Genomic DNA, 24,885 nt, shown 5'->3' on the forward strand with positions numbered 1-24,885 from the left:
CCCAACCAGACAGGGTCATCAAACAGCTAGAGTGGGGTTGCCTGTCCAAAATGACCTGGTCCTTGTGAGAAGAGGATGTCCGGAGCAGGCCAGAGGGAAGGGCCTGTGGAAACAGAGGAGAACACCGGCTCCCAGCCAGGGAGAGAACCTAAGGGCATTGCCTACGTCACGCCATCGTGGGTGACCCCGACACTAGTGCAGATGGTGATTCCCAGGTGGATGATATCTGAAGGTTGAAATCAACAGACCTCACCATTGTGTCAACAGAGCCAAGCAAGGGACCAGGCAATAGACCCCAGGACATTCTATAAGCCGTTGGTGAGTAAGCTTCCCCTGAGGGACAGGAAGGCCTGAGGCAGGCCTGTCCCGCAGGGCGCTGGGCTTTCTGGATGTTCATAAGTGTCAATCAGACTGGAGCTACAGAGGTGTCTGCTGTTCAAGGAGGTCTGGGGACTCGGCAATCAGGACCTACAGCTGCTTTTGCAGGCTTTTCTGGGAGCGTGGTTGCCTGTTTGATTCTGCTATACCGGGGATGGAACCCAGGGCCTGGAACCACTAAGCAAGTGTTCTCCCACTGAGCCGTGCCCCAAGCCTGGCTGCAGACCCCTCAGTCCACAGCACAAAACAGATCAGTCTTGACCCACGCCTCTACTCAAACAAATGGAAAACCAAAGTCGGGAGATGATCTCGCACCCGTTTCTGTGTGGGAGAGGCTGCATCACTGTACTGTGCCTTGTACACACATAGGAAGCAGAGTGTAACAGACATCCAGGAGCCCTGCTCGCTAGGATGCGAGTCGCTCCAGGGCAACAGGAGCACATAGGTGGGAATATGAGACGTGTAGATGGGTCACAGTCATGATGGGAGAGCGCCGGCCAGGCTGAGCCAGCTGCAGTAAGATCCAGCATCTACAAGTCAAAGACAGGCTTGAGCAAATACGATGGTGGCAGAGCTTGGTCCTTCTAGACCGGGTTATGCAAAGGCTGGTAACTAAGAGGAAGGGGCTGGTCTCAGTAAGAGACCCCAAGGCTCAGAGCTCAGGCTGTCCCCTTCAGGATGGTCTTCTCTCTCCTGGGATGGACCCAGGCTATTGTGACATTAGTCAAAGTCAAAGCAACACTGAGGCTGGGGCTTCGGTAGTTTGTCACCCATCCCCAGGGATGTCTTAGGAACTTGTTAGATACTGTGTTGTGGAGAGGAGGGCCAATCAGCAGAGGAAAAGTGCTAAAGTCATTAAAATTCTGGGGTTGGGGTTGGGGCTTCTGCAGTCTTGATGCCTTGGAGATAACTGGCCAAACACAACACAGGAGTCCCATTTCCTGGCTGGGCAGGGAGACAGGATCAGGCTCCACTGCCACCACGGGAGGTACCCTCTTATTCAGTTCCATTTCTGAAGCCTGAGAAGGCTCCATCCAGCTTCGAGTCATGTCTTGGAGCCCCAGCCAACCCAAACACCCTTGTTTGTGTGGGCGGTCCTTTCTCAGCAGAGCAGATCTGCAGCCCAGCAGCAGGGATTCAGCAGTCTCTTTACAGCAAACCCACACGGCCACGCTTCCCTCCTCTATCCTACCAGCTGTCCTGGGAGTACCTATGCCATGGGCCCCAGACACCTCAACAGTATCTCCCAGGCCTCCTCACCCACCAAGCGTCCTATTGCCTTCCCCAGAACAGACACCACACACCTTTGATGGCTACCACACTGACCCTGGCCTGGATTGGGGAGTCCAAACGAACACTCACCACAGTCTATAACATACTGCCACCAAAGAGACTGACCAGGATCAGCATTTGGGCTGCAAAATAGAGGTTAAAGGTTAGCCCTCCTTCTCCCATGAAAGAATGATAATCTATGTCTTGTAATTTTCAAAGACAGCTGTGTCTTACAGAACACAGTTCTTCTTCTAGAAGAACTTCTGGGTTGTAATAATAGACTCCCCCACAAATAACACACTGGAGAATCAATACTATGGCTGAGCTCCCGAGGCCAGGCTGGACTAAGTCAGTCTAGAAGCTATCGGTTTTCGGGAGACCAGGCTAGCCCACCACCAGATAGGAGATGAAGAAACCTGAGACCCTGGAGAGATAGCCAGCAGTGGGACTTCCACAGAGTCCCCTGAGTCAAGCTCAGCTGGATTTCTGACCAATTGGATGCTATTTTGACACAAAGGATGATATTTTGACAAGTGGGGTACCTGGAGAGATAGTATGGAGAGATAGTTTATCATTTCAAGACATTGCTGCCCTTGCCCCGGAGGGCCCCGAAATCTTGTTCCCAGCACTCATGTCTGGTGACTCATAGCCACCCATAACTCTAGCTCCAAGGGTTCTCCTGACCTCCAAGGGTACTTGAACACACATGCACATATACACATAGAAAGAGACACATACTTAAGCATAAACTAACAACTAAGAATGAATATTTTTAAATACATAATGTATAATACAATATGGGGTTTTTTTTGTTTGTGTGTTGTTTTAGATGAGAGATTACTATGTGACCCAGGTTAGCATGGAATTCAAAATTCTCCTGCTCCTCCTTCAAGCCTTAGGATCATAGGAACGCACCACCATTCTCAGATTAACAAATAATATTTAAATAAACAAATCTGAATGAATAGATTGATATTTGAAGTCACTCCACGTGGGTTAGCGTGCAGCCGTAGGTAACTTTCACAGCAGAAAACACTGTCAGGAATGCACAGCCATTGAAGATGTGACGGTGCGGTAAAGAAGGCCAAGCTTTCCCCTGATGCCAAAAGTGCTAAGTTAAAGTAGGACGCCAATTCTAGCTCTCTGCCTAGCGTCACACACAGTCGTTCACAGCTAGGCACAACGGCATGCATGTTAACACAGCACTACAGTCAGAGACAGGAGAACAGGAGCTCGAGGCCAGCCTGGGCTGCATGGCCAGATCATATCATTCACAGGAGCTGTGGTAGAGCTAGAATGTGCAGAACCACAAGTCCCATGCTCAGCTCCATGCAGAGAAACAGTACCAATACTAAAAACAACACCAAAACTATAAAGAACTATTAAAAAAAAACTATAAAAACATGGATTTTGGTACAAATAGTCAAAGGATGCAAAAAAACATAAAAGATAAAAGTTAGGAATGGTGGGGTTGGGGATTTAGCTCAGTGGTAGAGCGCTTGCCTAGAGCGCAAGGCCCTGGGTTCGGTCCCCAGCTCCGGAAAAAAAAAAAAAAGGAAAAAAAAAAAAGTTAGGAATGGAAAACTTGGAGTTTACTTAAGCCAGGCAGAGGTGGCACACACCTTTAATCTCAGCACTCAGGAGACAGAGACAGGCAGATCTCTGAGTCTCTAGGCCAGCCTGGTCTACAGAGTGAGTTCCAGAACATCGAGGGCTGCACAGAGAGACCTTGCCTAAAAACAAAAACAAATAAACACAAAAAACAACACAAATAAAAAAACCAAAGTTAAAAAAGAGTTTATCAAAATTATAAATGTCTCTTTCTCAAAAGACATCATTTTTAAATTGAAAACCAACACATTAGAGATCAATCTGACACCTAACATCTTTTATTTCTGTTTTTCTAAAGCTACCTATTTTTATTTATGTGCATGTGTTGCCTGCTTATATGTTTGTATACCATGTGATACCTGGTGCATACGGAGGCCTCTGCATCCTATCCTGGAGCTACAAATGGTTGTGAGCCACAGAGTGAACCCTGGGAATGGAATTCAAGTACTCTGAAGAGCAGCCAGCACTCTTAAACACTGAATCATCTCTCTTTAATCTTTTCTGTTAAGATTTATTTATTTATTTATTTATTTATTTATTTATTTAAAGTATGTGAGGACACTGTTGCTGTCTTCAGACACACCAGAAGAGGGCATCGGATCCCATTACAGATGGTTGTGAGCCACCATGTGGTGGCTGGGAACTGAACTCAAAGTCTCTGGAAGAGCAGTCGGTGCTCTAACCACTGAGCCATCTCTCCGGTCCTCTCTTTAATCTTTAAATTACATTTACTTCTTTCCTGTGTGAGTGTACACATTCACATGTGTGCCCCGGCACACATGGACATCAGCAACCTTCAAGAATGGGTTTCCTCTTTCCATTTGTGTGACGCCCAGGGGTCAAACTCAAGTCATCTAACTTAGAATCTAGCAGCTTTACCCAATGAGCCATCCCATCAGCCCTGAATAGGCAGAAGATTTGAATAGGCACTTCACATAAGAAGATTCACAAATGAGAAAGTGCTCTTTGCAAGGAGTGAAGAGGGATTCAGAACCTTGGTAGTCAGGCAAACACAAACTAAAACTGTGAAAAGGTATATTTGCATGGCCATTAGAGTGACTAAAATAAAAAAGCTAATGCTAACCAGTGTTGGTAAAAACACAGAGCAAGTGGGACTCTCATGACTGCTGTGTAAATGCCACACAGTAAAACTACTTTGGAAGCAATTTTACAGTTTCTTATAAAGTTATGTATTATACCACTGAGATGGCTCTGCCATTTTACTCCCAAGTTATACCAGAAAAAAGAACTATAGGTCCGAATAGGGATTCATTTACACTCACATAGCCATGGCAATTGTATTTGTCATAGTTAAGCCAGGAAATGACTTACAAGTTAGGCCATAACTGCTAGGGCAATTGGATAGCCATATCATGATCTTCGTTGAAAGAGTTCTGGCGAGACACAGAAAGCGAAGCATAAGAGATAGGTGGAGTTTACTGCAGAGGAGACCAACACACACTTCCAAGAGCTAAGAGTTGACAGTAGCCAAAACCAACCGTGCCTACCCTACATTTTAAACAGAATTTAAACTCTCTAACAGCTCTGGAACAAGCAGGTTTCCTGAGGGCTTTTTTTCCTGTCAGGGTGACTGATAGCTTGTTGGATATGACCCTTGTAGGAGGAACAGTGGTGTGCCTTTGTTCTTTATCAGAAAGCTTCCTCTAGACAATGATATTTTATGAGGCTCAGGGATCCTAGAGCCAGGTGTAGATAGATAGTCACCTATTAAGGGCCTTCTAAGCAGTTCAGGATGTCACATCTCCTCCCAGAGCCAGAGATATGACTCAGATCCCTTCCCTCTGAGAAGTCATTAGAGTCCTACAGCCTTGGTTTCACGAGCTGTTGATTATAAGAGAGGGGTCCAGCGCAGTGTCCTGTAATCTCACTAATATCTAGTTAGCAACCTAACACGTAGGCAAAGAAAACCTCAGCTTCAATCTTGTTCCTTCTACAAAAGTTAAGTAAAGTAGAATTATGGGTAGTATAGTGTGTGGTGCGTGCCTGCGTGTGTGCGTGCGTGTACAGATGCACAATCAAAATGTAATTGTGGATATAGTTTTTATGTGTGTGTATGTGTGATCACACAGGTGCTCTCTGGGAGAGGGCTCTTTTTGCTTAATTATATTGTATTTTGTTTGTTTTGTTTTGAGACAGGGTATTTCTGTATAGCCTTGACTGTTCTGGAACTCTCTATGTGGCACAGAGATCGGATTGGCTTCACAAAGAATCGTACAGCCATGCAGGGAGACAGATGAGACCAGAGGTTAGAACACAGAAGGTAGGATATCTGAGTACTATGGGGATGGTAAGATAAATGGAACGCTAAAATGATTTGCCACCCAGTGGCTGCCCCTGAGAGTGCCCCAGATCCTCCTGCTATCAGTCTTGCACAGCCTCGTGAGGATGACTGACAAACAGCATGTACCTTACTGTAGACAGACAACATCAGTAGGCTAAAACTCCAGCAATGGCTGATGCTGGCTGTGCTCTTCCTGTGCGGCACCAGGCTAACAGCTATTATCTCTTCCAGGCCTCACTGCCTCCAGAGAGGCAGGTCAGCTGCTGTCTGGCATCACGGCTGAAAAGTCTGCATTTAGGGTCTGAGATGCAAGAAACCTGGACCATTTCCTCATGAGCCTAGGCGGATGGAGTGATCTAGACACCATCAGGCCTGGTGGTTATGGCCCAAGATGGTGGGAGGATAGTGAAGGGAGTTATTCAAGAGGTCACACGTCTGGTACACAGCCTGCATCCCTTCTCGGCTTTGAACCTCACGGGAATATAACCACCTCCAGCACAGACTGGGGCTTTCCTTTGCTGTCAGGCATTTCTGGGAGCTTCTTAGGGGGTGGGTTAAGGAACTGCATAGCTCAGTTGGTTATTTTTTTATTGTATATGATTATTTTACCTACACAAATATCTGTGCATCACCTTCATATCTAGAGCCTGAGAAGAGAAGAGGGTGCCGGATCTCCTGGAACCAGTAGTGAGCCTCCATGGAAGCACTGGAAATTGAACCCAGATCCAAACGACCAGGACTCGTAACCACTGAGCCATCTCTGCAGTCCCAGGACTTCAGGGTTTTTTTCAGAGAATTTGAACTACATGGATTTTCAAAATGTCATAGAAATGAAGTTCCAATGGAAGCTGCTGCAGGTAGAGGAAGGTGGCAGGGAACATGTATTAGTAGGCGATGTCAGGTGCCTTCTCGCTGCACATGGCTGCTAGATCCAGGTCTGGGACTGGGCTTTAGTTTTCTCGTTGAGCACAGTTGTCTGACTTGTGTCTTTAGATTTCTGGCGAGCACACGAGGGGCCACCATTCTCCTCCTTGAGTCTGGAACTTTCCTGTACCTGTAAAGAGTTTAGACTCTTTGTGTCCACACCAAGGATGCTGATGGGATTGTCACCAAGGAATACATAGATAGTAAACTGTTTCCCTCTAAGTCATGGAGTCTGAGCTCCTGCCCTGTTTCTGCTGTGGTAATCAAGCTGTGTCCTGCTGCAGAAAGCTGTGTGTTCTGCTGGGGATTACTAGACAAAGTTACGTGGGTGGTCCTGGTCACCCATCTTCCTGGTAGGTAAAGGGCTAGTCCTTGAGAAACTCTGTGACTCAGGAGATGTCTTCCGAAAGACATGGAAGATGTCACACCCAAGTCTTCATCCCAAAGATACTCTGAGCTTGGATAAGCCTCCTCTTGGGAGGCAGCTCCATGTACAGAGTTCTCAGCCAACCCTCTGCCCCTCTGCCGTGAGGCCCCTTGGTCTCTTTCCGTGCGCTTGTGTGGAGGCTACCTTGTTTTTCCTTGCAATATGTTACCTCAGAGTAGCCAGGAAAGCTGAAGAGTTCTTGGGGGAGCCCAGCACTGGACACCAAGATGCTCCCAGGCCCCATAGGATCAGCCCTGGAGAACATGCACTGTGCTAGTCACTCTACTCACTGCTCCCCTTTCACAGCAGACTGGTTCTCCCTGAGCAGGTGGCCTGCCTGCCTCCTTTGCCTAGGGGCTCCCCTTTGCCCTTTAAGAGTCCTCTCCCTAATTTTCCTCCCATAACGCACCCCCCACCCAGAATACTCCCAGTAACCATTTTTTTTTTGGTTCTTTTTTTTTTTCGGAGCTGGGGATCGAACCCAGGGCCTTGCGCTTCCTAGGTAAGCGCTCTACCACTGAGCTAAATCCCCAGCCCCCCCAGTAACCATTTTGTGGTTCAGGGTTGAGTTTCCCAGAAGATCAAATTCAAGGGAACTCGGGGATACGTGCAGAGACAAGTTTTCACCCTGAAGGAGTCATGGGCTCCACACAGGCTGACCTGTCCTTTCTGCACTGGACTCCCCCATGTGCAACCAGGCGGTGGTGGATGGTGGGGACTGGGAGTTTGTAGGAACAGCCCTCACACTCTAACCTTTGCACTCTAGTCTGAATGTCTCTCAAGATGCTCATGTCGGGAGGCAAGCATAATGGTATACTCATTTAATCCCAGTACATGACAGGCAGACTCAAGTGGATCTCAGTGAGTTCAAGGTCAAGCCTGGTCTACATAGAGAGTTCCAGGCAAGTCAGGGCTACACAGTGAGACCCTGTCCCAAAAAAATAAATGAAAGGAAAAAGAAAAGGAAGGAAGAGAAAGAGAAAAAGAAAGAAAGAGAGCGTACATATTTGCTCTTCCTCTTAAAGTGACAGTGTTGTGGGATGGGTCAGTGACTCACTGTGCTGGAGCGTCGGTGGCTGAAACTCTGTGTGTGACTTGCTGTCTGTGTCTTGGTTTCCTTCATGGTTCTTGCTCCTCTCTCCCTCCCCATGGCTGGTCATAGGACCTGAAATTTCCTCCCTCGGGGAGTTCTTACAAACTCTCCTCACCCCAGAGGATGCTGCCCCACGCCTTGGAGGAAGGAGTTACTACAGAAGGTCCAGTAGACAGGCCAGGCTGAGTTTCCCCACCCAGGCAATTTTAGCATTAGACGTGCAACAAACTCCCCACAAAACAGCAGGAGGACAGGGTTTGGGGAGTGTCCAGATCATTGCACACTTTGGGTGCCGGAGACTAATGCCAGGAATGGCGCTGAGCAGTACTCCCTCCTCCCACACCTCCACGCAGCCCTTCATCTGAAAGTTTCGTCATGTACCTTAAAATAAATGGTAAATATAAGTGTTTCCTGGGTTCTGTGTTCCCTCAAACAAATTCAATTCTCCCTCAAACAAATTAACCAATCCTGAGGAGGGGGCTAGAGAATTCTCAGTTCTGGCCAGTAGGTCAGAAATCTGCTGTGCACTCAGATCCTGTAGAATCTGAGACTCTTTCCCAAGTTGGGACTGAACGTGAGGACATGCAGCCGTGGGTCACTGCAGAGCCGACTGCCTGCATGTCAACAGAGAAAACACTTATTCGGGCTGCTGGTGTGGACGTGGTGTGGGGCAGCGGGAAGGAAGGCAAGTGCTTGCTCTCTCAACTGTGAGCTCTCTCTGTCAGTGAGCTCGCATGCCCATAACAAAGTACCTGGGGCAGGCCACCAATGAAGCAAAGTGGCTGGGCTGGTGAGACGGTGTCAGGGAAATGCATTGGTAGCCCAAGCCTGCTGACCTAAGTTCAATTCCCAGGACCAGCCTAAGTTTGTATGTAGAAAACTGATTACACAAAGCTGGGCTCTGATCACCACATATGCCCCTTCGCTGCTGCTGCTGCTGCTGCTGCTGCTGCTGCTGCTGCTGCTGATGATGATGATGATGATGATGATGATGATGATAGAGTTTAAAAATAAATTTTAAAAGAGGTTTAGTTTATAGTGTCCAAGGCTTAAGGGCATGTTGCCCACAACCTTGCAGACCCGTCGACAGCTCTGTTATAGCATGTCACATGACAAAGGCACGCGCGCGCGCACACACACACACACACACACACCAAATCCAGTGACCACATCTTGAATAGGAAGGACAGAAAAAAAAAAAAAACCCAGTGTAATCAGACTCTGGTTCCATAAAAACCCTCAGCTGAGAAGTCAGGGCCCATGAGGATCACATTGATCTCTTCTGAAACCAGTACATCCAGTAACCCGCCAGGCTTGACCTTCTAAAGGGCAAAGGGTAAAGGGCACACCACCACCTTCCATACCTCCACTGTAGGAACTAAGTTCTTCTCCTTCCTTCCTTCCCGGCTTCAAACTCACAGAGATCTCCCTGTCTCTACCTCTGCCTCCTCCCACTGGGATTAAAAGTGTGTACCGCTCTACTAAGTTTACACAGGATCTCTTAAAGACAGCTTTTGGAACAAGGAAGGGTGATGGGTAGCGTCTTCCACCCAGGGCATGGGCTGGGCAGCAAGCACATGTGAGGGCTGGCTCTCGTTAGCCATCAACTTTGCGTGTCCACCTCACCGTTTTCTACCAGCCAAGTGGCAATCCTGGCACACAGTGTACGCCTCTCTCCCACTTAACGGTACATGGCTCTGCCCTGTCAGACACACAGCAAGTTCTCAACAGAGATAAGTAGGTACTGAGCGGAGACCATATTGTACCATGAAAGTCTCCATCCAGGCCAGTCCCACTGCTGGTGGCATCTGCTCACTGTCCCCTTGTCTGCCTTTGACTGATTTCCATGGGTCAAGGTGTCCCCGAGACTGCCGGCCAAAAGCAAGACAGGGGCAGTGGTTGACTGAGCTGAGACCTCCGAGCTCATGTCCTTACCAAGATACAGCCAGTCATCTGAAACTTCAAGACTCAAGCAGTGGCTATCTGCCCTGGAGGCCCTGGCGAGTGCTTTCCTGTGCTGTTCTACAGGTCCTGCCCCTACTGCCACACCATCCCTCAGCCAGTGTCTGGGTAGAATGTTGGGTTAGAGCCCGTGCCTACTGCAGTGGGTTCTAGAACCACTCCAGCAGCTGGCCCTCGTGACCCATGCGTGGAGGTCACAGCCCCGCTTTTGGTCCTGTTTATTCCAGAAAGATTTTCGGGTCCATGTTAGTGGCCTAACAACACTTGTAGGTCGTGTCTAGAAGGTAGGATGCAGTGAGAAGCTGGAGCCCCAGGAGCCCCAGGAGCCCCAGGAGCCCCCGTGCCAAGAGGAGGGGCAGCAGCAAAGAGTAGACTCTTACCTGAGCACATTGGCTGACTTAGGGCGATGTGACCGCTGCTCTGGCCTCTGCACCCTCTCGCCTTCCCAAAACGCATATTCTTGTGAAGTTTACTTGAAAAGACTTATGTTTACTTTGGTTTATGTGTATACGTGTGTGCCGAGATGTATGGATATATACCATATTCCTGAAGGTGCCTGCAGTGGGCGGAAGAGGGGATTGAACCACTGAAACAGAAGTTACAGGCAGTTGTAAGATGCCCAGAGTGGACTGGGAACCTGGATTCTCTGAACCGCTGAGCCATCAGTACAGTCAGTAAGAGATTTTTTTTTTTTAATGCCTCTGAGCTTCTGGGAAAACCTTGGTGCTGGCACCATCTTCTAAGTCACTCATCATTTTCTTCTGTCTTTGGCTTTCCATAAAGCTCTAGAAGTGCAGTGAGATCAGACAACATCGGAAGGGTGGGGTACCGTAGCAGGGAGGCGCCCAGCTCTGTGCATGCACCTGGTATAGGGTCAGTCTCCCGGAGAGCTCAGTGGCAAGAAGCTGATTGTACCTGATACAATCTTCACTCTCGAGGATCCCAGCCTAGACTGCACCCTATCTCTCTCCCAGGACACTGCCCAAGGACCACAGGGGACTCTCCGACTGGACGATGTCTTAGAAGCTCCCTCTACCTCCTTAAAGACCCAGGCTGCTCTGGGTCCCTAGGCTGATTCCCTCTCTCACATAAACACCCTTTGTAGCACCATCCCAGCTGCTCAGTATGGAGCAGGGCTCAGCCTCCCTGGAGGCTTGCAATACACACAGGCAGCTTTAAGCAGAGTCAGCCTCTTGGCCCTCTTGTCAGGGGCAGCTGTTGGAATTCTATGCCCTTCTGACGTCTGTCTTTGGTGACAAGGACTGGTGTAGTCCCCTTACATTCTTTTAGCAAGAAAATCAAGGAAAGCATTCTCCAGTACACTTTAATGTTTTCACATTCACCCTGTGTTTTGAGACAACCACTGCCTTTGGGAGGACAAAATACCATAGATCCCCCTTGCAAAATGATACACCCACTGCAGATGCAGGGATGTCTGGGCTTCAGAGCCTGCAGTCTGCAGCCTCCCTTACTCTGACCCTCTTGGCTGGCTTTTCCCACCCCCACTCCACTTGCCATGATGCTGGGTCTAGCATGAGACAAGGCTTTCCCGGGTGCTGGGCTGGCTGATCACTGTGAGCCTACTGTCTGACTCTGCAGAGCTGTATCACAGCTTCTGACCAGACAGAAGGGGCTGGGAACAGAAGCGTGGGGACAGCACCACACTCAGGGGCAGTGCAGACAGACCCCAGGGCACACTGGCAGGAAGCTGAATGGTGCAAAGCCCTCAAGTGCAAGAGGATGAGGGGACGTCTTCTGTCTCAGGGAGGGCGGCAAAGGCAGCAAGGGCAGTGTGAGAACACACCCACGGAAAGACAAAGGAAGAGTCAGGAAGGAGACTGATCCCCACTGGAAGATGAAGCAGAGAGGACAGAAGGAGAATGAGTTCGGGTTGTAGTGGGCTGTACAAGCAGGCCAAGCCCCAGGCTGGGCCCAAGTGGGGCCTGGTTGGTCGGTTGTATCCCTCTCAGAACTGGGGCTGGGCTCCACAGGCCTGGATTTAGTCTCCTCATGCGGATCCCAGGCTCCTTATGAGCAGCATTTGCTGTCCTGTGCGTAGGCACAAAAGCCAGGGATTGCTTCTTGAGCCAGGCCCGTTCTGAGGTAGTTATGGGATGAGGGGCTATAGAAAGTTTTGCGAGGGAGGTCTCACCTTCGGAACACGGTTTGACCTTTGCCCTCAACCTCAGAAGTGAGCAGTAGCCGCAGCAAACATTCTAGAATTTTTTCACCACCGGTTGCTCCCACCTCTCTGTCACCCAGAATAAACTTCCCCACCTCCAAACTTCGGCATCTTCATTCTCTGCCTCACTGCGTCTGGTCACTATGGCTGGCACCAGTGCTATCTCCCCAAGAGCGCTTTGCTTACCCCAACTGGCCTTATGGTGCGGGGTGGGGGTGTGCAGCTCCCTCAGTCTGCTGAGGGGAGACACAGCATGATTTAACAAAATGACAAGGTTTTTTTTCCCCCCTCTGTAAAGTGAGCTATTTGTAGCCCAAGTGGCTTGAACAGATTTTTCTTGACAGAGCCTATTTTTTTTCACTCATTAACTTCTTTTCCTTATGAATTAAAAAAAAAAAAGAAGAAGCGTTTTCCCCACGCAGAAAGTCTTTTGTTTACTTCTCTTTGTACTACAGCCAGCGTTATGACAGCAAGGCAAAGCGAGTGCCCACTGGGAAGCCACAACATCTTGAACAGGTAAGCGAGGATGTGCAGGTCCCCACCCTGCCACTCCTGCTGCCTCTCTGACACTTGACAGCCCACCGGAGGCCATGCTTTCCGACAAAGGGCAAAAGCCATACGGGACTTTTGTTCAGACTCAGCCCCTGGCTGTTCCGGCCGGAGCCTATGACCTTTGTGACATTCACACTGTCCGCACGGTGGAACTGGGGACAGGTCCTACAAAGCTGAAGGCTGACGATGCCTTCGTGGCCTATTTTCCTGACCTCAGAAACGTCCCCTGTGCATACAGTGTCTGCTGAGCCACAAGCATTATTCCTTCTCAGCACAACGCGCAACCTCCTTCCTCTGTGAGAGACTTGAAGCTGCCCCAGGGCTTACCAGGGGACCAGAGTCCCAGGACAAGGGAGTCTCCCAGATGTATTTCCATGTGGTACCAAGCCAGGTTGCTCTGGAGCCTCAGGAACAGCAGACCACCCGTTCACTTCCCAGTGAGCGCTCAGCCGACTGCATGTCTCCTCTGAACCATAATATTTGAAATACACGTACCTTTTTAGAGTTTAAATCTTTTTTTTTTTCCCGGAGCTGAGGATCGAACCTAGGGCCTTGCGATTGCTAGGCAAGCGCTCTACCACTGAGCTAAATCCCCAACCCACATGCATGTTTTTGAAAGCTGTTGTCTACATGGCTCTGCTCATCACCCATCTCCAACCTCTGCAGCAGTTTTATTACTATTATTATTATTTTCGTCAAACCCCTGTGTCGAGGGCTCATTACAATTGTTTTATAATTTATTCCCCTTCTGTACACAAGCCTCTTTCCCCTCTTCACACGGCCCTCCTGGCCAAGTACAACCTCCTAACTAGAGAGCATCAGGAGTAGCCTTCCTATCAGAGCCTCAAGGAAGATCTTCCTTTCTCCCCGCACACGCTAAATGTCCTAACTTCCCTGCCTGGGTTTCTCCAGAGCCAGAACTGGTAAACTCAGAAGTCCTGGCATTGTGTTTCTGCCCCTGCCTCAGACTGCACATTCCTTTAACAGAGTTCCAAATTCCCCCAAGAACTCCATGAAAAAGTCACTGGTGAGGGCGACCCTAAAAGATGTCTAGACTCTCACTTCCACTAGCTTCATTAAGCCAGTGTTTCATACACAAAATGACCAGTATTTGATCGCCTGCGGGTGCCCTCTCTAGATTCCAAAGAGGCACCACAGCGTGTACACACCCTACGGTGTGTACGCACCCCATCTGATCCTTAGGCTGTAAGATTGGGACAGTGGAACATCCCTACCCTGGTCACAGACTCTCTGAGGTTTAGGCCAAAGCCACCTGGGATGTGACAGTAACACAGAAGGTATGCACACCGTGGGTCACTTAGCCCTATCAACTTATTGGAGATACGGAGACACAGCATCTTCATGTATAAATGTCGCTCTGAGCATGAATCTGTCCTTGTGGTGCCCCTCAGCCCCCTTCAAACCCTCTCCAAGGAGGTAACTGGGGAGAGCACATATCACAGAAAACCGGACCAGAGCCGGAGCAAGGAGGGCTAAGGTGGCCTTCAGATTGTTCTGTTCTGGTCACACACCTCAAATGCCCCCATCTTGCAGTCCAGGAAAAGGAGTTACCTAGCCACACCCTGCCATCTTGCCCAGGTGTGTGTGTGCCCAGGGTAGAGTGCCCAGCACCCAGCAGTCTGCAAGAGAGCTCGGGTTCTGAACTTCTGTCCAACAAATACCAAGAGGCTCCAGGCCTGCCCCTTCCAAATGCACCTTGATGGGGTGAAGAGGGGTCCTTATATCCCCTGAGTTCATTCATGGGCTGCACGAAGCACAGTCCTGGGACACAATGATGGAAGGTCAGAGGCCCAGGAACCAACCGGCTTCCAGCGACAGTCAAGGGAGAACAGAGTCTAGGCCTGGGCTGGATGACAGGAAGGGGAGGGGGCGCTCCTATCGAGACCGTGGGAATAGCCTTGCAGCACTCGCGCAGCCCGGAGAACCAAAGGCCTGGGGGGGACCACAGCGGGACGCCTCAGTCCCCGCCCCCACCGGCCTCTCCGGGTCGCGCGTGGGCGCGGCGGGCGCCGATTGGCTGGCGGGCGCGCGGGCGGGGCGGGTGGTGGCGGCGCGGAGGGGCGGGTCACCCCGCAGCCGGCCTCGGCCTCCACCGCTGGTCGCCGCGCCCCGCCCGCGCGCCCGCCGCCACACGTACCCCGCCGGCGGCCACCATGAGCACAGGACTGCGGTACAAGAGCAAGCTGGCGACCCCAGGTGAGCCCAGCGCCTGTCCGCGTACCCGCGTGCGCCTTTGTCCCCGCCGCCCGCCCGCCTCTCACCGTCTGTCTCCGTCTCTCCCCTGCCCGCCGGCCCGGACCCTCCCGGACCCGCCCGGACCCGGACCACGACCCGGATCATGCAGAGGACAAACAGGTACCGGCGCTGCGCCGCTCGGCCGGTGGTGAGACCGGACCGGCTGTCACCCATTGTGGTACCGATGCTGCTGGCGCCCAGGCGTGACCCCGCCCCCGCCGGCCGTCACCCAGCCCTTTGGCGTTAATCGATTGTCTGTAGGGGCAGCGCCGCCGCTCCTGGGGCTACGGAGGGGAAGAGTAGGCACCGCGCTTGGTTCCCTGACCTGTATAGCAGGGGCCTAGGCACCACCCCAGAAAGCGAGGCTGGGATGAGGGCCTCTCTCCTCTAGTCCAGGGACAGCATCTCCTTCTTAACCTGACCGGAAGGCCTCGTGTTTGGGGGTCCTGGGTGAGGCTTTAGTTACGAAAGACCAGGAACGGGGAGAGGGGAAGGGGTCTACCACCCTGAGGAATCCACAGGGGCCTCTGCTTACTCCTCTCCATGCTCATGCACCTTTGTGTCTCTTTCCTGAACCCAAATTTATCCTCGCTAGTCTTTGGCAGAGGCTTTTCCAAGACCTGGAACTTCCAAGGCTCCCCATCTGAGTCATCCTTAGGAACTCAGCACTAGCCCTCCAATCCTCGGGTACAGCCAGGCTTGTGGCCTTCCAAAGGACTAGCCTGATCCCCACCCCCGTGAAAGTGCCAGGCTACTGTGAAACTGGCCTGGGTAACCTGTGAACATCCAAAGGAGGGTTGTGAAACCAGAGTGCTGCGGAAGTGAGTGACCGAGGGGGATGTCCTGTGTGCCTCGAGCTAGGCCCCGTTTGAAGATAGGGGAAAAGGCCAGATTCTGACACCAGAAGGCTTTGGCAAGCCTCCCTGGGGATGCACGTTCACACCTAGCATTAGACCCCAGAGTACTAGACCAGAGCAGTACTAGATCAGGCAGAGCAAAAGCAGCTGGCTGATGGGATGAGCTGGAGAAGTCAGTCTCCCGGCAGGGACAGGCCCCGCCCAAGACTGATGAGGCTTGCCGGGAGGGGCTCTCCCAGGAGCCTTCCTAGAGAACCGCCTCCCCATCCTCAGTAAGCCAGACAAAGCCGATGGGGACACAGCTGCCTGGCTATTGTGTGAGGGAGGGGGCCAGAGGCTGGGAAGGCAGGGACCTAGGCTTCTCCTGGGCCCTGAAGGTCTTCCACATCACCTGGCCTGGGTCCTTGCTTAACATCATCCACGTTCTCCTGTCTGTTGCTGCTAGAATGGAGACCCCTCCCCTTCCTTCAGGCCTGCATCTGCCCATCCTCAGGCCAGTCAGGAGCCAGCCTTACACCACCCCTTATCCCCAGGCCAGAAGGAAGAGAACACTGGGTCAGGGCAGGTGGAGGGAGCCCCAGGAAAGCGCTAGAGTTCTGGTGTCCAAGCTGGGACCCTGTGGGCCTGGGGGAGCAGCTCATAATACCTTGGTTCCCAATATGGCTGCACAGAGCTGGGCTTAGCCAGGCCTCTTTCTGACGCTAAATGGGGGAGGGGATTAGAGCAGCAGTCTGTGTAGAAGAAGGTGTCTGTTTGTCTGCCCTTTGCATCCGTACCTCTTCTTGGGCAGTGATTAGGGCTTGGTTGCTTGTGCTTCAGAGCCTAGTCATAATTCTAAGGATTGAAAGCTTCAATGGTCTCATTCTCGGGTAGAGGTGGGTAGAGCTGCGTATGGCTTCATATCCCTGAGGAATATTTGTAGAGCCTCCAGGACTAGAAAAAGGGAGTGCAAGGCCCCTCCATTAGGGCTTCCCCAGGGACTAGACAGGCTATGGTGGCCTGCTTGGGTGATACTCAGACAGGCTGTTTGACTGGGACTTCCCCTAAACATGTGCCTTTCCAATGAACAAGTTGAAAGGTAGTCTAAGACCTACAGGGTCTGTTCAGCACCAGGGCTTGACCCAGCTGAGGCCCCTGTGTGGTCTTCCAGAGGTGCCCTACCTAGGCTGGAGATACCAACCTGTCCAGGTGGATGCTGGGCTGACAGCTGTGCTTAGAGTGATTGGGTTAGGGGTGGTGGGTTGCAACCCAGTCTAAAGACTTCTGTTAGGTTAGGCAGGTCAGACAGAAACCAGCAAGAACTGGGAGGCTTCTTCTCAGCCCTGGGAAGAATGGCTCTCCTGTTGTAACTGTGGGGCTCAGGCTCCTCCCCAGGTGTTAGTCGCCCTCAGGGGGACCCCCTAGCAAGACCCAGGGTGGAGGCCCCTCCAAGAAGCCAAGAAGGTGAGGCTTCATGGAGGAAGGGTGGTACCTGCATAGGGGAGGGAGGCCTTCTGGTCCTTTGCCCAGTCTGCACAGTGACTTGTCTAGTTTCTTGCACCCAGGGGCTGGAGCTCTGATTCTGGTGGGGTTGGAAGTGAGGAGTAAGGAAAAGTTTGGTGGCTCACAGCCAATGGCTTCCCAATTCATCAGAACCCTGTGGTTCCTTAAACATCTGGTACCTAAAGTGATGGCATGCTGTGGGCAGAAGTTTTGCCTAGCTGTGGGCTGGCCAGAGCTTCCAAGCTCTGAAGGAGGCCAGTCATCTGAACTCTGGCCACTGCATCCTTCACACCCTTTTGTTTGTTTTTAGAGATAAAGTCTCTTTTTGTTTTTTCCTTTTTTTTTTCCTTTTCCTCCCCCCTCCCCTCCCCCCGGAGCTGGGGACGGAACCCAGGGCCTTGTGCTTGCTAGGCAAGTGCTCTACCACTGAGCTAAATCCCCAACCCCATAAAGTCTCACTATGTAGCTAGCCCTGGCTGTCCTGGACCTTGCTACATAGACCATGCTGGCCTAAAACTCAGAGACATCCGCCTGCCTCTGCGTCTCAAGTTCTGGGATTATAGACCTGAGCCGCTCTGCTTGTTCCCCGGGTCCATGGCAAGGCTTAGTAAGGGAGGTGCACTCTGTCCTTAGCGCTTTAGAAGATACCAATAGGGAAAGAAGTCCCCCAATCACCAGTGCAAGCGCCCGTGGAGGGTGCGGTGTAGGAAAGAGTGAGCCCCAAGGAGCAGGGAGGGGTGTGTCTGTCGGCAGTTTGGTCACCAAGGCACGGTTCAGGTTTTCGGGTGAAGTGCTCGGAGAGCGAGGTGTTGGGTGTTGACTGGGGCCGCTTCCCCCGCGGCTGTGCGTGAGTCCGGAGCGTTCCTTAGCGCCCTCTGGTGGGCAGTAGCGGCGCGGCGTCCCGGAGGCAGTTCCGCGACCGCAGACACCTCGCCGGCCGCCTACGGACGGTCCGGACGCGGCCTCGGGTGCCACGGCTGCGCTCCGGATCCACGCGGCGCCCCCTCCCTCGCGCCTCTGCCGGGCCCTGCCCATGGCAGCCGTTTTCTCGAGGCTCCGCCTGCGGCCCAATTTCCAGGCGACCGTTTCCCGGCGACGACGGGCGGGGCGGTCCCCTCCGCTGCTGCCGTGGGCCCACGAAGCCCCGCCTCGGGCTCGCACTGGAGCGCCTGCTGAGCCTCGACGCGGCCACGGCTCGCGGCTCCCGGGCAAAGGCAAGGGAATGGCTCGCAAGACTTCTGAGGTCAGCGGCCTACCGGGTGGGCGACGCTCCCCCTCCGGGCTTCAGTTCTCGCGTCTTCAAAACCTGAGGCAGAAGAGGGCTTAAGAGCAAATTTACCCAGCGCGAGTCGCTCGAGATCGCTGGCCTCGACTGGCCTGACCCTGGTGTAGGGTCGGAACGAGGCCGTCAGGGTCTGCGGGGTCGCCGCGATGGACTCACTGGCAGCACCCCAGGACCGCCTGGTGGAGCAGCTGCTGTCGCCGCGCACCCAGGCCCAGAGGCGGCTCAAGGTGTGTGTGTCTGTGTGTGTGCGTGGAAAGAGAGGGTGGAATCTGGGTCATGTGTGCAGTCTTGCTTGGCCAAGACCCTCTGGCTACTGCTGTAGGTGGCAGGGGCTCCTGGGGCAGATGTCCACTAGGGATAAGTGCAGGCAGCGCAGACCCTTTGGTGTGGGAGGCTCAGTACCGCAGTCTATAAATAGCCCTCGCTCCGATGCTGCTTCAGGAACCACCACCCCCAGGCTTGGATCTGGGCCAGACAAGCCACCCACCCTTGGGTATTCCGGGGATGAGTTTGTGCTGAGGTCTGGCTATTTCCACCGATAGAGGTCCTTGAATGTGTCTGAGAGGTCTCAGTGGGTCCCAACACCCACCTCAGGGGATGCCCTGTGGGGCTGACATTATTCCTCATTCCCCACCCAAGTCTTGGGTTTCTGCTGAGGGTGGGGTGGGGGGGCCTTTCCCTGCCACTTCCTCCACTACCTTCCGGCCTCTGCCCTTCAGCCCTCACCCCATTTTTTTTGTTGTTGTTGATGAAATGCCCCTAGCTAGGGGCTATGTTTTCTGCTCCTCTGAGCAACATAAAAGATAAGGCTTCCACTGAAGATCTAGGATATGCCACTGATCTGCCCCAACCACCCCCGCCCTCAGGACATCGACAAGCAGTACGTTGGCTTCGCTACACTGCCCAACCAGGTGCACCGCAAGTCAGTCAAGAAGGGTTTCGACTTCACACTCATGGTAGCCGGTGAGTGGCCAAACTTCTAGGTAGAGCCCATGAGGCCGTGGGTCAGACCATCTCAGCCCCAATCTAATCCAGCTCTATCACTGTTCCTATGGCCAGGTGAGTCCGGCCTGGGGAAGTCTACCCTTGTCCACAGTCTCTTCCTGACTGACCTGTACAAGGACCGGAAACTGCTGAGTGCTGAGGGTGAGTAGTCTTCATATAGCCCTCACCAATCTGCTCCCTCCGAGGGAAGGGTCCCCATTGGTGGTGAGGAGGAGTGGCCCAGAACACACAGTCAGACAGAGACTGAGGCCGGGACACCAGGGTGGGTAAGGACGAGGCTCCTTGCTGCCCAGAGAAAAAGGTGGAGCTGTCCTGCAAACACTCCCTCTCCTTCCTCTGCAGAACGCATCAACCAGACAGTAGAGATCCTGAAACACACTGTTGACATCGAGGAGAAGGGAGTCAAGCTGAAGCTCACCATCGTGGACACGCCCGGCTTTGGGGATGCAGTGAACAACTTCGAGTGGTGAGGACAGCTCTGAACAGGTCCCCCTGCCCCGACTGCCTGCCGCCACCTAGCCGGCAGCTGCCAGAGCCAGCTCCCTTCTCCCTCTAGCTGGAAGCCCATCACTGACTATGTAGACCAGCAGTTTGAACAGTATTTCCGTGATGAAAGCGGCCTCAACCGCAAGAACATCCAGGACAACCGGGTGCACTGCTGCCTCTACTTCATCTCCCCCTTCGGACATGGGTGTGTGGCCGTCAGGTGCCCTGGATCGGGTGGATGTTCCCACCACTGCATCACTGCCCCTCCCCCAACAGTGCCTCTCCTACCCCCTCTGCAGATTGAGGCCAGTGGACGTAGGCTTCATGAAGGCGCTGCACGAGAAGGTGAACATCGTTCCACTCATCGCCAAAGCCGACTGCCTGGTTCCCAGTGAGATCCGGAAGCTGAAGGACAGGGTGAGTCTCCTACAGCCCAAGGGGCCTGGCCAAAACCTCCAGGGGAGCGGGCCAGTGCCAAGCGAAAGCTCTCTCCTGCTGCAGATACGAGAGGAGATCGACAAGTTTGGGATCCACGTGTACCAGTTTCCAGAATGTGACTCAGATGAAGATGAAGACTTCAAGCAGCAGGACCGGGAACTGAAGGTGAGCGCGTAGCCAGGAGGCGTGGGGGGCAAGGAGGTAGCTGGGGCAGGGCATTGGAGGCCACACGGCCCTGGGGGAGGGCTGAGCACCCAGGTGCACACCATGAGAGCAGGAATCGGTACCATTCTGACCTGCTTTCCAAGAATCAGCCCAGTAGCCCAGAGATGTGTCAAGCTCTAGTACCCAAGATGGTGGCCTTGGATACCCCAGAGGCCAGAGAGGTTATGACAGAGAGCTAAGCCCGGAACTGGGGCCATTGGGCCAGAAGTAGATGGGCAAAGCCATCTACCAGTAAGCATGGTCTTGACTCTGATGGTGGAGGGAGTCCCAGGAAGCATCCAGTGTCAGAGAAGTGCACAGCCTGGCAGATGCCCCAAGGCTTTGAGCTATTTAGGCTTTGTGACTTCAGTGGGTAGCAAAGACACCAGAAGAGGGGCCATGCCATGGGAGGGGAAGGTGCCAGTGCCGGAATGGCCTGAGCCTCTGAGCCAGCTGCTCTTACAGACTAGGCTGGGCTGGGTCCTTGCTCCCTTCCCCAGGAAAGTGCTCCCTTCGCCGTTATCGGCAGCAACACTGTGGTGGAGGCCAAGGGGCAGCGGGTCCGGGGGCGACTGTACCCCTGGGGGATCGTCGAAGGTGAGACAGAGGCAGGAGGCACTGGGTGAGGGGTGGGAGGCTCCCGTAGGCTGACACCTACTCACTGCCGGCTTCTGCCCGCAGTGGAGAATCAGGCGCACTGCGATTTCGTGAAGCTACGCAACATGCTGATCCGCACGCACATGCACGACCTCAAAGACGTGACGTGCGATGTGCACTATGAGAACTACCGTGCTCACTGCATCCAGCAGATGACCAGGTGGGCCACCCTCACCAGAGCCGACTCTCCCACCCCAGCCTGGTGCCACAGAAGGCCTCCCTGTCCTGAACTTTAGTTCCAGTCCCTAAATCAGCCCAGCAGTCTTGACATTGGTAGGAGTGGGCCAGGCATCTCCCACCCTCCTAACCCGAACCTCCCAACAAGCACGGCCCTCTCGTTCCACAGCAAACTCACGCAGGACAGCCGCATGGAGAGCCCCATCCCTATCCTCCCACTGCCCACACCAGATTCGGAGACCGAGAAGCTCATCAGGATGAAGGATGAAGAGGTGGGTGGAAATCAGGAGTGGGGCCAAGACTGCCAAAGGGCGGGGAGGAGAAGCAGAGGGCAGGGCTAGACCTCGACTGTCTTTTCTCACTCTGACTTGGGTCGCCCCCACCACCAGCTGAGGCGCATGCAGGAGATGTTGCAGAAGATGAAGCAGCAAATGCAGGACCAGTGACAGCCGCCCCGGTCCACATCGCCAAGGATAGACAGCCAGTTTCCAGGCTGGCCCCTCCTACCCCTGGATCCTAGACTGTCCTGGATTCCACCCTGGGTTTATCTGGATCTCAGAAGGCCTGGACCTAACCCTAATCCAAAGTGGCTTTGACCAGACTATTCAGACCTAGAGCCACAGAGCCACAGCCCCCAGATGACCCTAATTTATTCTCAGCATCCACCCTTCCCGGTCATTTATTTGTATCTGAACCACAGTCCCTCCTCAACTCATGCCCCATCCCACCCCACACCTCCCCGCCTGTCTTAAGGGAACAAGTTGTGCATAACCTCCAAGATCTCCCTTCCAAGAAGATCGCTGCCCGCAGCGGGCCAATAAACCAGGGTAGAGGAGGGACGTGGATGCAGAATCTTGGGCCTGTTACCCAAGCTAGTGCCGCTGATGGAGTTGGGAGGCCCTGCTCTGCTGGTTACAGTGGGCTATGAAACATATGCTAATGTCCTACTGAGCGTGGAAGTAGGCCGGTTCCTCCCTTACTCCAAATCATGCTCTGTTCAGGACCAGAGCTGGCGGGCTTTGGAGGCTGAGGCCCTTAGGAAGACCCCAGACCTGAAGGCTTCTGGGAGGAAGGCGGGGCCGCGATGCGCTAGACCGCTCGCGCCCCTTCTGGGTCTACCTAAAGGACTCCAGGGGCGGCAGGAACGGGGTGTCCCCTACGTCCCCTATGACTACTTTCATCCACCCATAGGTCAAGGTCTTTTCTTCCCAGCAGCTCTGTTCCGCAGGGGTTCCAGCCCTTGGCCTCCTCCATCTCTCCACCCGCATGATTCTTCCCCACACACCCCATGCTCCGTTTTGTTCAGTTGTGAATGCCGCGTCCTGTCCTGGTGACAGGAGAACAAAGTTAGTGAACGTCGCACCGAGTGTCCGAGTGTTCCATGAGCCCATGGGAGCGGGCGGGGGCGGAAGCCCGGGCTGCCTGCGGGCCCAGGAGATAGTACCCTATCTGCCTCTGCAACGCCCTTGCGCGCCGGCTCGGAGTTATTTCTGGCCAGGCGGCAGAACTGTGGTCTGTTGCTGTGGAGTCAGGCAGGCTCTCGGGCCAACGCCACTCCAGAACGAAGTAGGCCTCCATCCTCTCGCCATGGGCTCCCGTGAGTTCTGGGGTCGGGTCTGCACTTTATGGGAAGAGCCACATCAGAAGGTGTCCTAGTATGGGCAGCAAAAGAGCTTGGCTCAGAGGTGGAGGGAAACTACAGTCAGCGCTCAGGGTGGCCGGGGTGGAGGGACCTGCGGACTCGTGGGACGCTGGCCCTAGGAGCTGGCGGGAGCAGCGCCGGCGTTCCCAAAGATGCTCCCGGCTCATCCCAGCGCTTCTCTTCCAGGGCCGCGCGGGGCGCTGAGCCTGCTGCTTCTGCTGCTAGCGCCGCCCAGCCGCCCAGCCTCTGGCTGTCCCGCGCCATGCCGCTGCTCTGAGACGCGCGTGGACTGCGGGCGCCGCGGGCTGACCTGGGCCTCGCTGCCGGCTGCCTTCCCTCCCGACACTACAGAATTGGTGCTGACCGACAACAACCTGACGGCGCTGCCGCCCGGGCTTCTGGATACGCTGCCGGCGCTGCGCAGAGTGCACCTGGGCGCTAACCCATGGCGCTGCGACTGTCGCTTATTGCCGCTGCGCGCCTGGCTGGCCGGCCGCCCTGAGCGCGAGTTCTACCGCGACCTGCGCTGTGTCGCGCCTCTGGCGCTGCGTGGCCGCTTGCTGCCCTACGTGGCGGAGGATGAGCTGCGGGCCGCATGCGCGCCCGGCCTACTTTGCTGGGGAGCTCTGGTGGCGCAGCTAGCGCTGCTGGTCCTCGGGCTGCTACACGCGCTGCTGCTGGCACTCCTACTGAGTCGCCTGCGGAGGCTACGCGCGCAGGCGCGCGCTCGCTCCACCCGCGAGTTCTCACTCACAGCCCCGCTGGTGGCCGAGTCGGCCGGAGGTGGTGCATCTTAAGAAAGGACAGGCGCAGAGCAACGACGACCTGCAAATTTTACAGGTCCCTGCTGGAGGACCCTCCGCCTTCACCTGGATCGGCCTTGGCCTCTATCCTTGCCCAACTTCCCAGACCCAAGCTCTGCAAGCCTGAATCCACATGGGGTCAAACTGCTGCCAGTACTACCAGAATGAGGCAACCTTGAGTCTTCAGAGCCTAGAGTGCTGGAGCAGTCCAGTCTCCTGCCAGACTCCGCACTGAATAAACCTTTCTCCTCCTCATCTGGTGGTTTCTGTACCACCCGGCTTTGCCAAATTCTAGAAAGGGCCTGAGGGGATGTTGTTAAAAGGGACATAATCACTTCTTCACCCACTGCCAAACTGGCCTGGGGCAAACAGGAGTCAATGGATAAAACTCCCTGTACCCAGCTGTCTCTGAGGTCATCCCAGTGTGAATGCTGTGAATAGGGAGGTCTCTCTGGCACCGAGGGCTTGAAACAGCACAGGCAGGCAGAGGGGTGGCTTGTGTGGACAACCAGGGCCAGGAGAACCTTTCAAGGACAGCTCAGGAGTTGAGGTGACCCTGCTGTGTGGACAGGTGTTAGAGCCCCTGAAGACAGATGGGGTTGGTTGACTCAAAGACAGGTGACTGAATCAGTCTGTGGTCCATTGGGACTCCATGGGCTATTTCAGTGAGGAGTTGAACTCTGAAGGGTAGGTAAGGACAAGTGACAAGAGACATATCTAACTCATACCGGCAGAGTCTCTGAAATGTGCTGTGGAGTAAGTCAGGCCCACAAGCCTGGACCTCCAAGTTTCCTCAGATCTTCCCATCCCATCTCACCATCTGACAGCCCCAGCAGTATCAGCCCTTCTGACAGTTCTCACCACATATTACCCCAGTCTCCGCCTCCTTG

The 24,885-nt window shown here is 53.6% G+C and overlaps 2 protein-coding genes and 1 long non-coding RNA gene across 3 annotated transcripts; 2 read left to right on the forward strand and 1 right to left on the reverse strand.

Moving 5' to 3' along the window:
* Window positions 1-6,134: 6,134 nt before the first annotated feature.
* Window positions 6,135-14,774, reverse strand: LOC120095702 (uncharacterized). The gene is made up of 2 exons (XR_005491493.2): window positions 7,972-14,774; window positions 6,135-6,617 (listed from the first exon to the last, which is right to left on the reverse strand). It is a non-coding gene; the product is annotated as an uncharacterized LOC120095702 (long non-coding RNA).
* Window positions 14,775-18,457: 3,683 nt separating this feature from the next.
* On the forward strand, window positions 18,458-24,250 carry Septin5 (septin 5). The gene is made up of 11 exons (NM_053931.4): window positions 18,458-18,810; window positions 19,450-19,546; window positions 19,643-19,729; window positions 19,931-20,054; window positions 20,145-20,279; window positions 20,374-20,491; window positions 20,576-20,677; window positions 21,217-21,313; window positions 21,398-21,533; window positions 21,720-21,822; window positions 21,940-24,250. Exons 1-11 carry the CDS (start codon window positions 18,730-18,732, stop codon window positions 21,994-21,996), a joined length of 1,137 nt encoding a protein of 378 aa, NP_446383.4. The 5' UTR covers window positions 18,458-18,729; the 3' UTR covers window positions 21,997-24,250.
* On the forward strand, window positions 23,073-24,250 carry Gp1bb (glycoprotein Ib platelet subunit beta). The gene is made up of 2 exons (NM_053930.4): window positions 23,073-23,147; window positions 23,379-24,250. The coding sequence occupies exons 1-2, from the start codon at window positions 23,138-23,140 to the stop codon at window positions 23,987-23,989; spliced, it is 621 nt and encodes a 206-aa protein (NP_446382.1). The 5' UTR covers window positions 23,073-23,137; the 3' UTR covers window positions 23,990-24,250.
* Window positions 24,251-24,885: the final 635 nt, after the last annotated feature.

The sequence above is a fragment of the Rattus norvegicus genome, chromosome 11, assembly GCF_036323735.1.
Source record: "Rattus norvegicus strain BN/NHsdMcwi chromosome 11, GRCr8, whole genome shotgun sequence".
Lineage (NCBI taxonomy): Eukaryota > Metazoa > Chordata > Mammalia > Rodentia > Muridae > Rattus > Rattus norvegicus.

What these genes read in the sequence shown, in the direction of transcription:
- Septin5 (NM_053931.4), top strand. Translation starts at nt 18,730, where the DNA reads ATGGACTCACTGGCAGCACCCCAGGACCGCCTGGTGGAGCAGCTGCTG. An exon ending in AGGCCCAGAGGCGGCTCAAG is followed by an intron (nt 18,811 to 19,449) that starts GTGTGTGTGTCT and finishes CCCCGCCCTCAG; the next exon opens with GACATCGACAAGCAGTACGT. An exon ending in TGCATCCAGCAGATGACCAG is followed by an intron (nt 21,534 to 21,719) that starts GTGGGCCACCCT and finishes CTCGTTCCACAG; the next exon opens with CAAACTCACGCAGGACAGCC.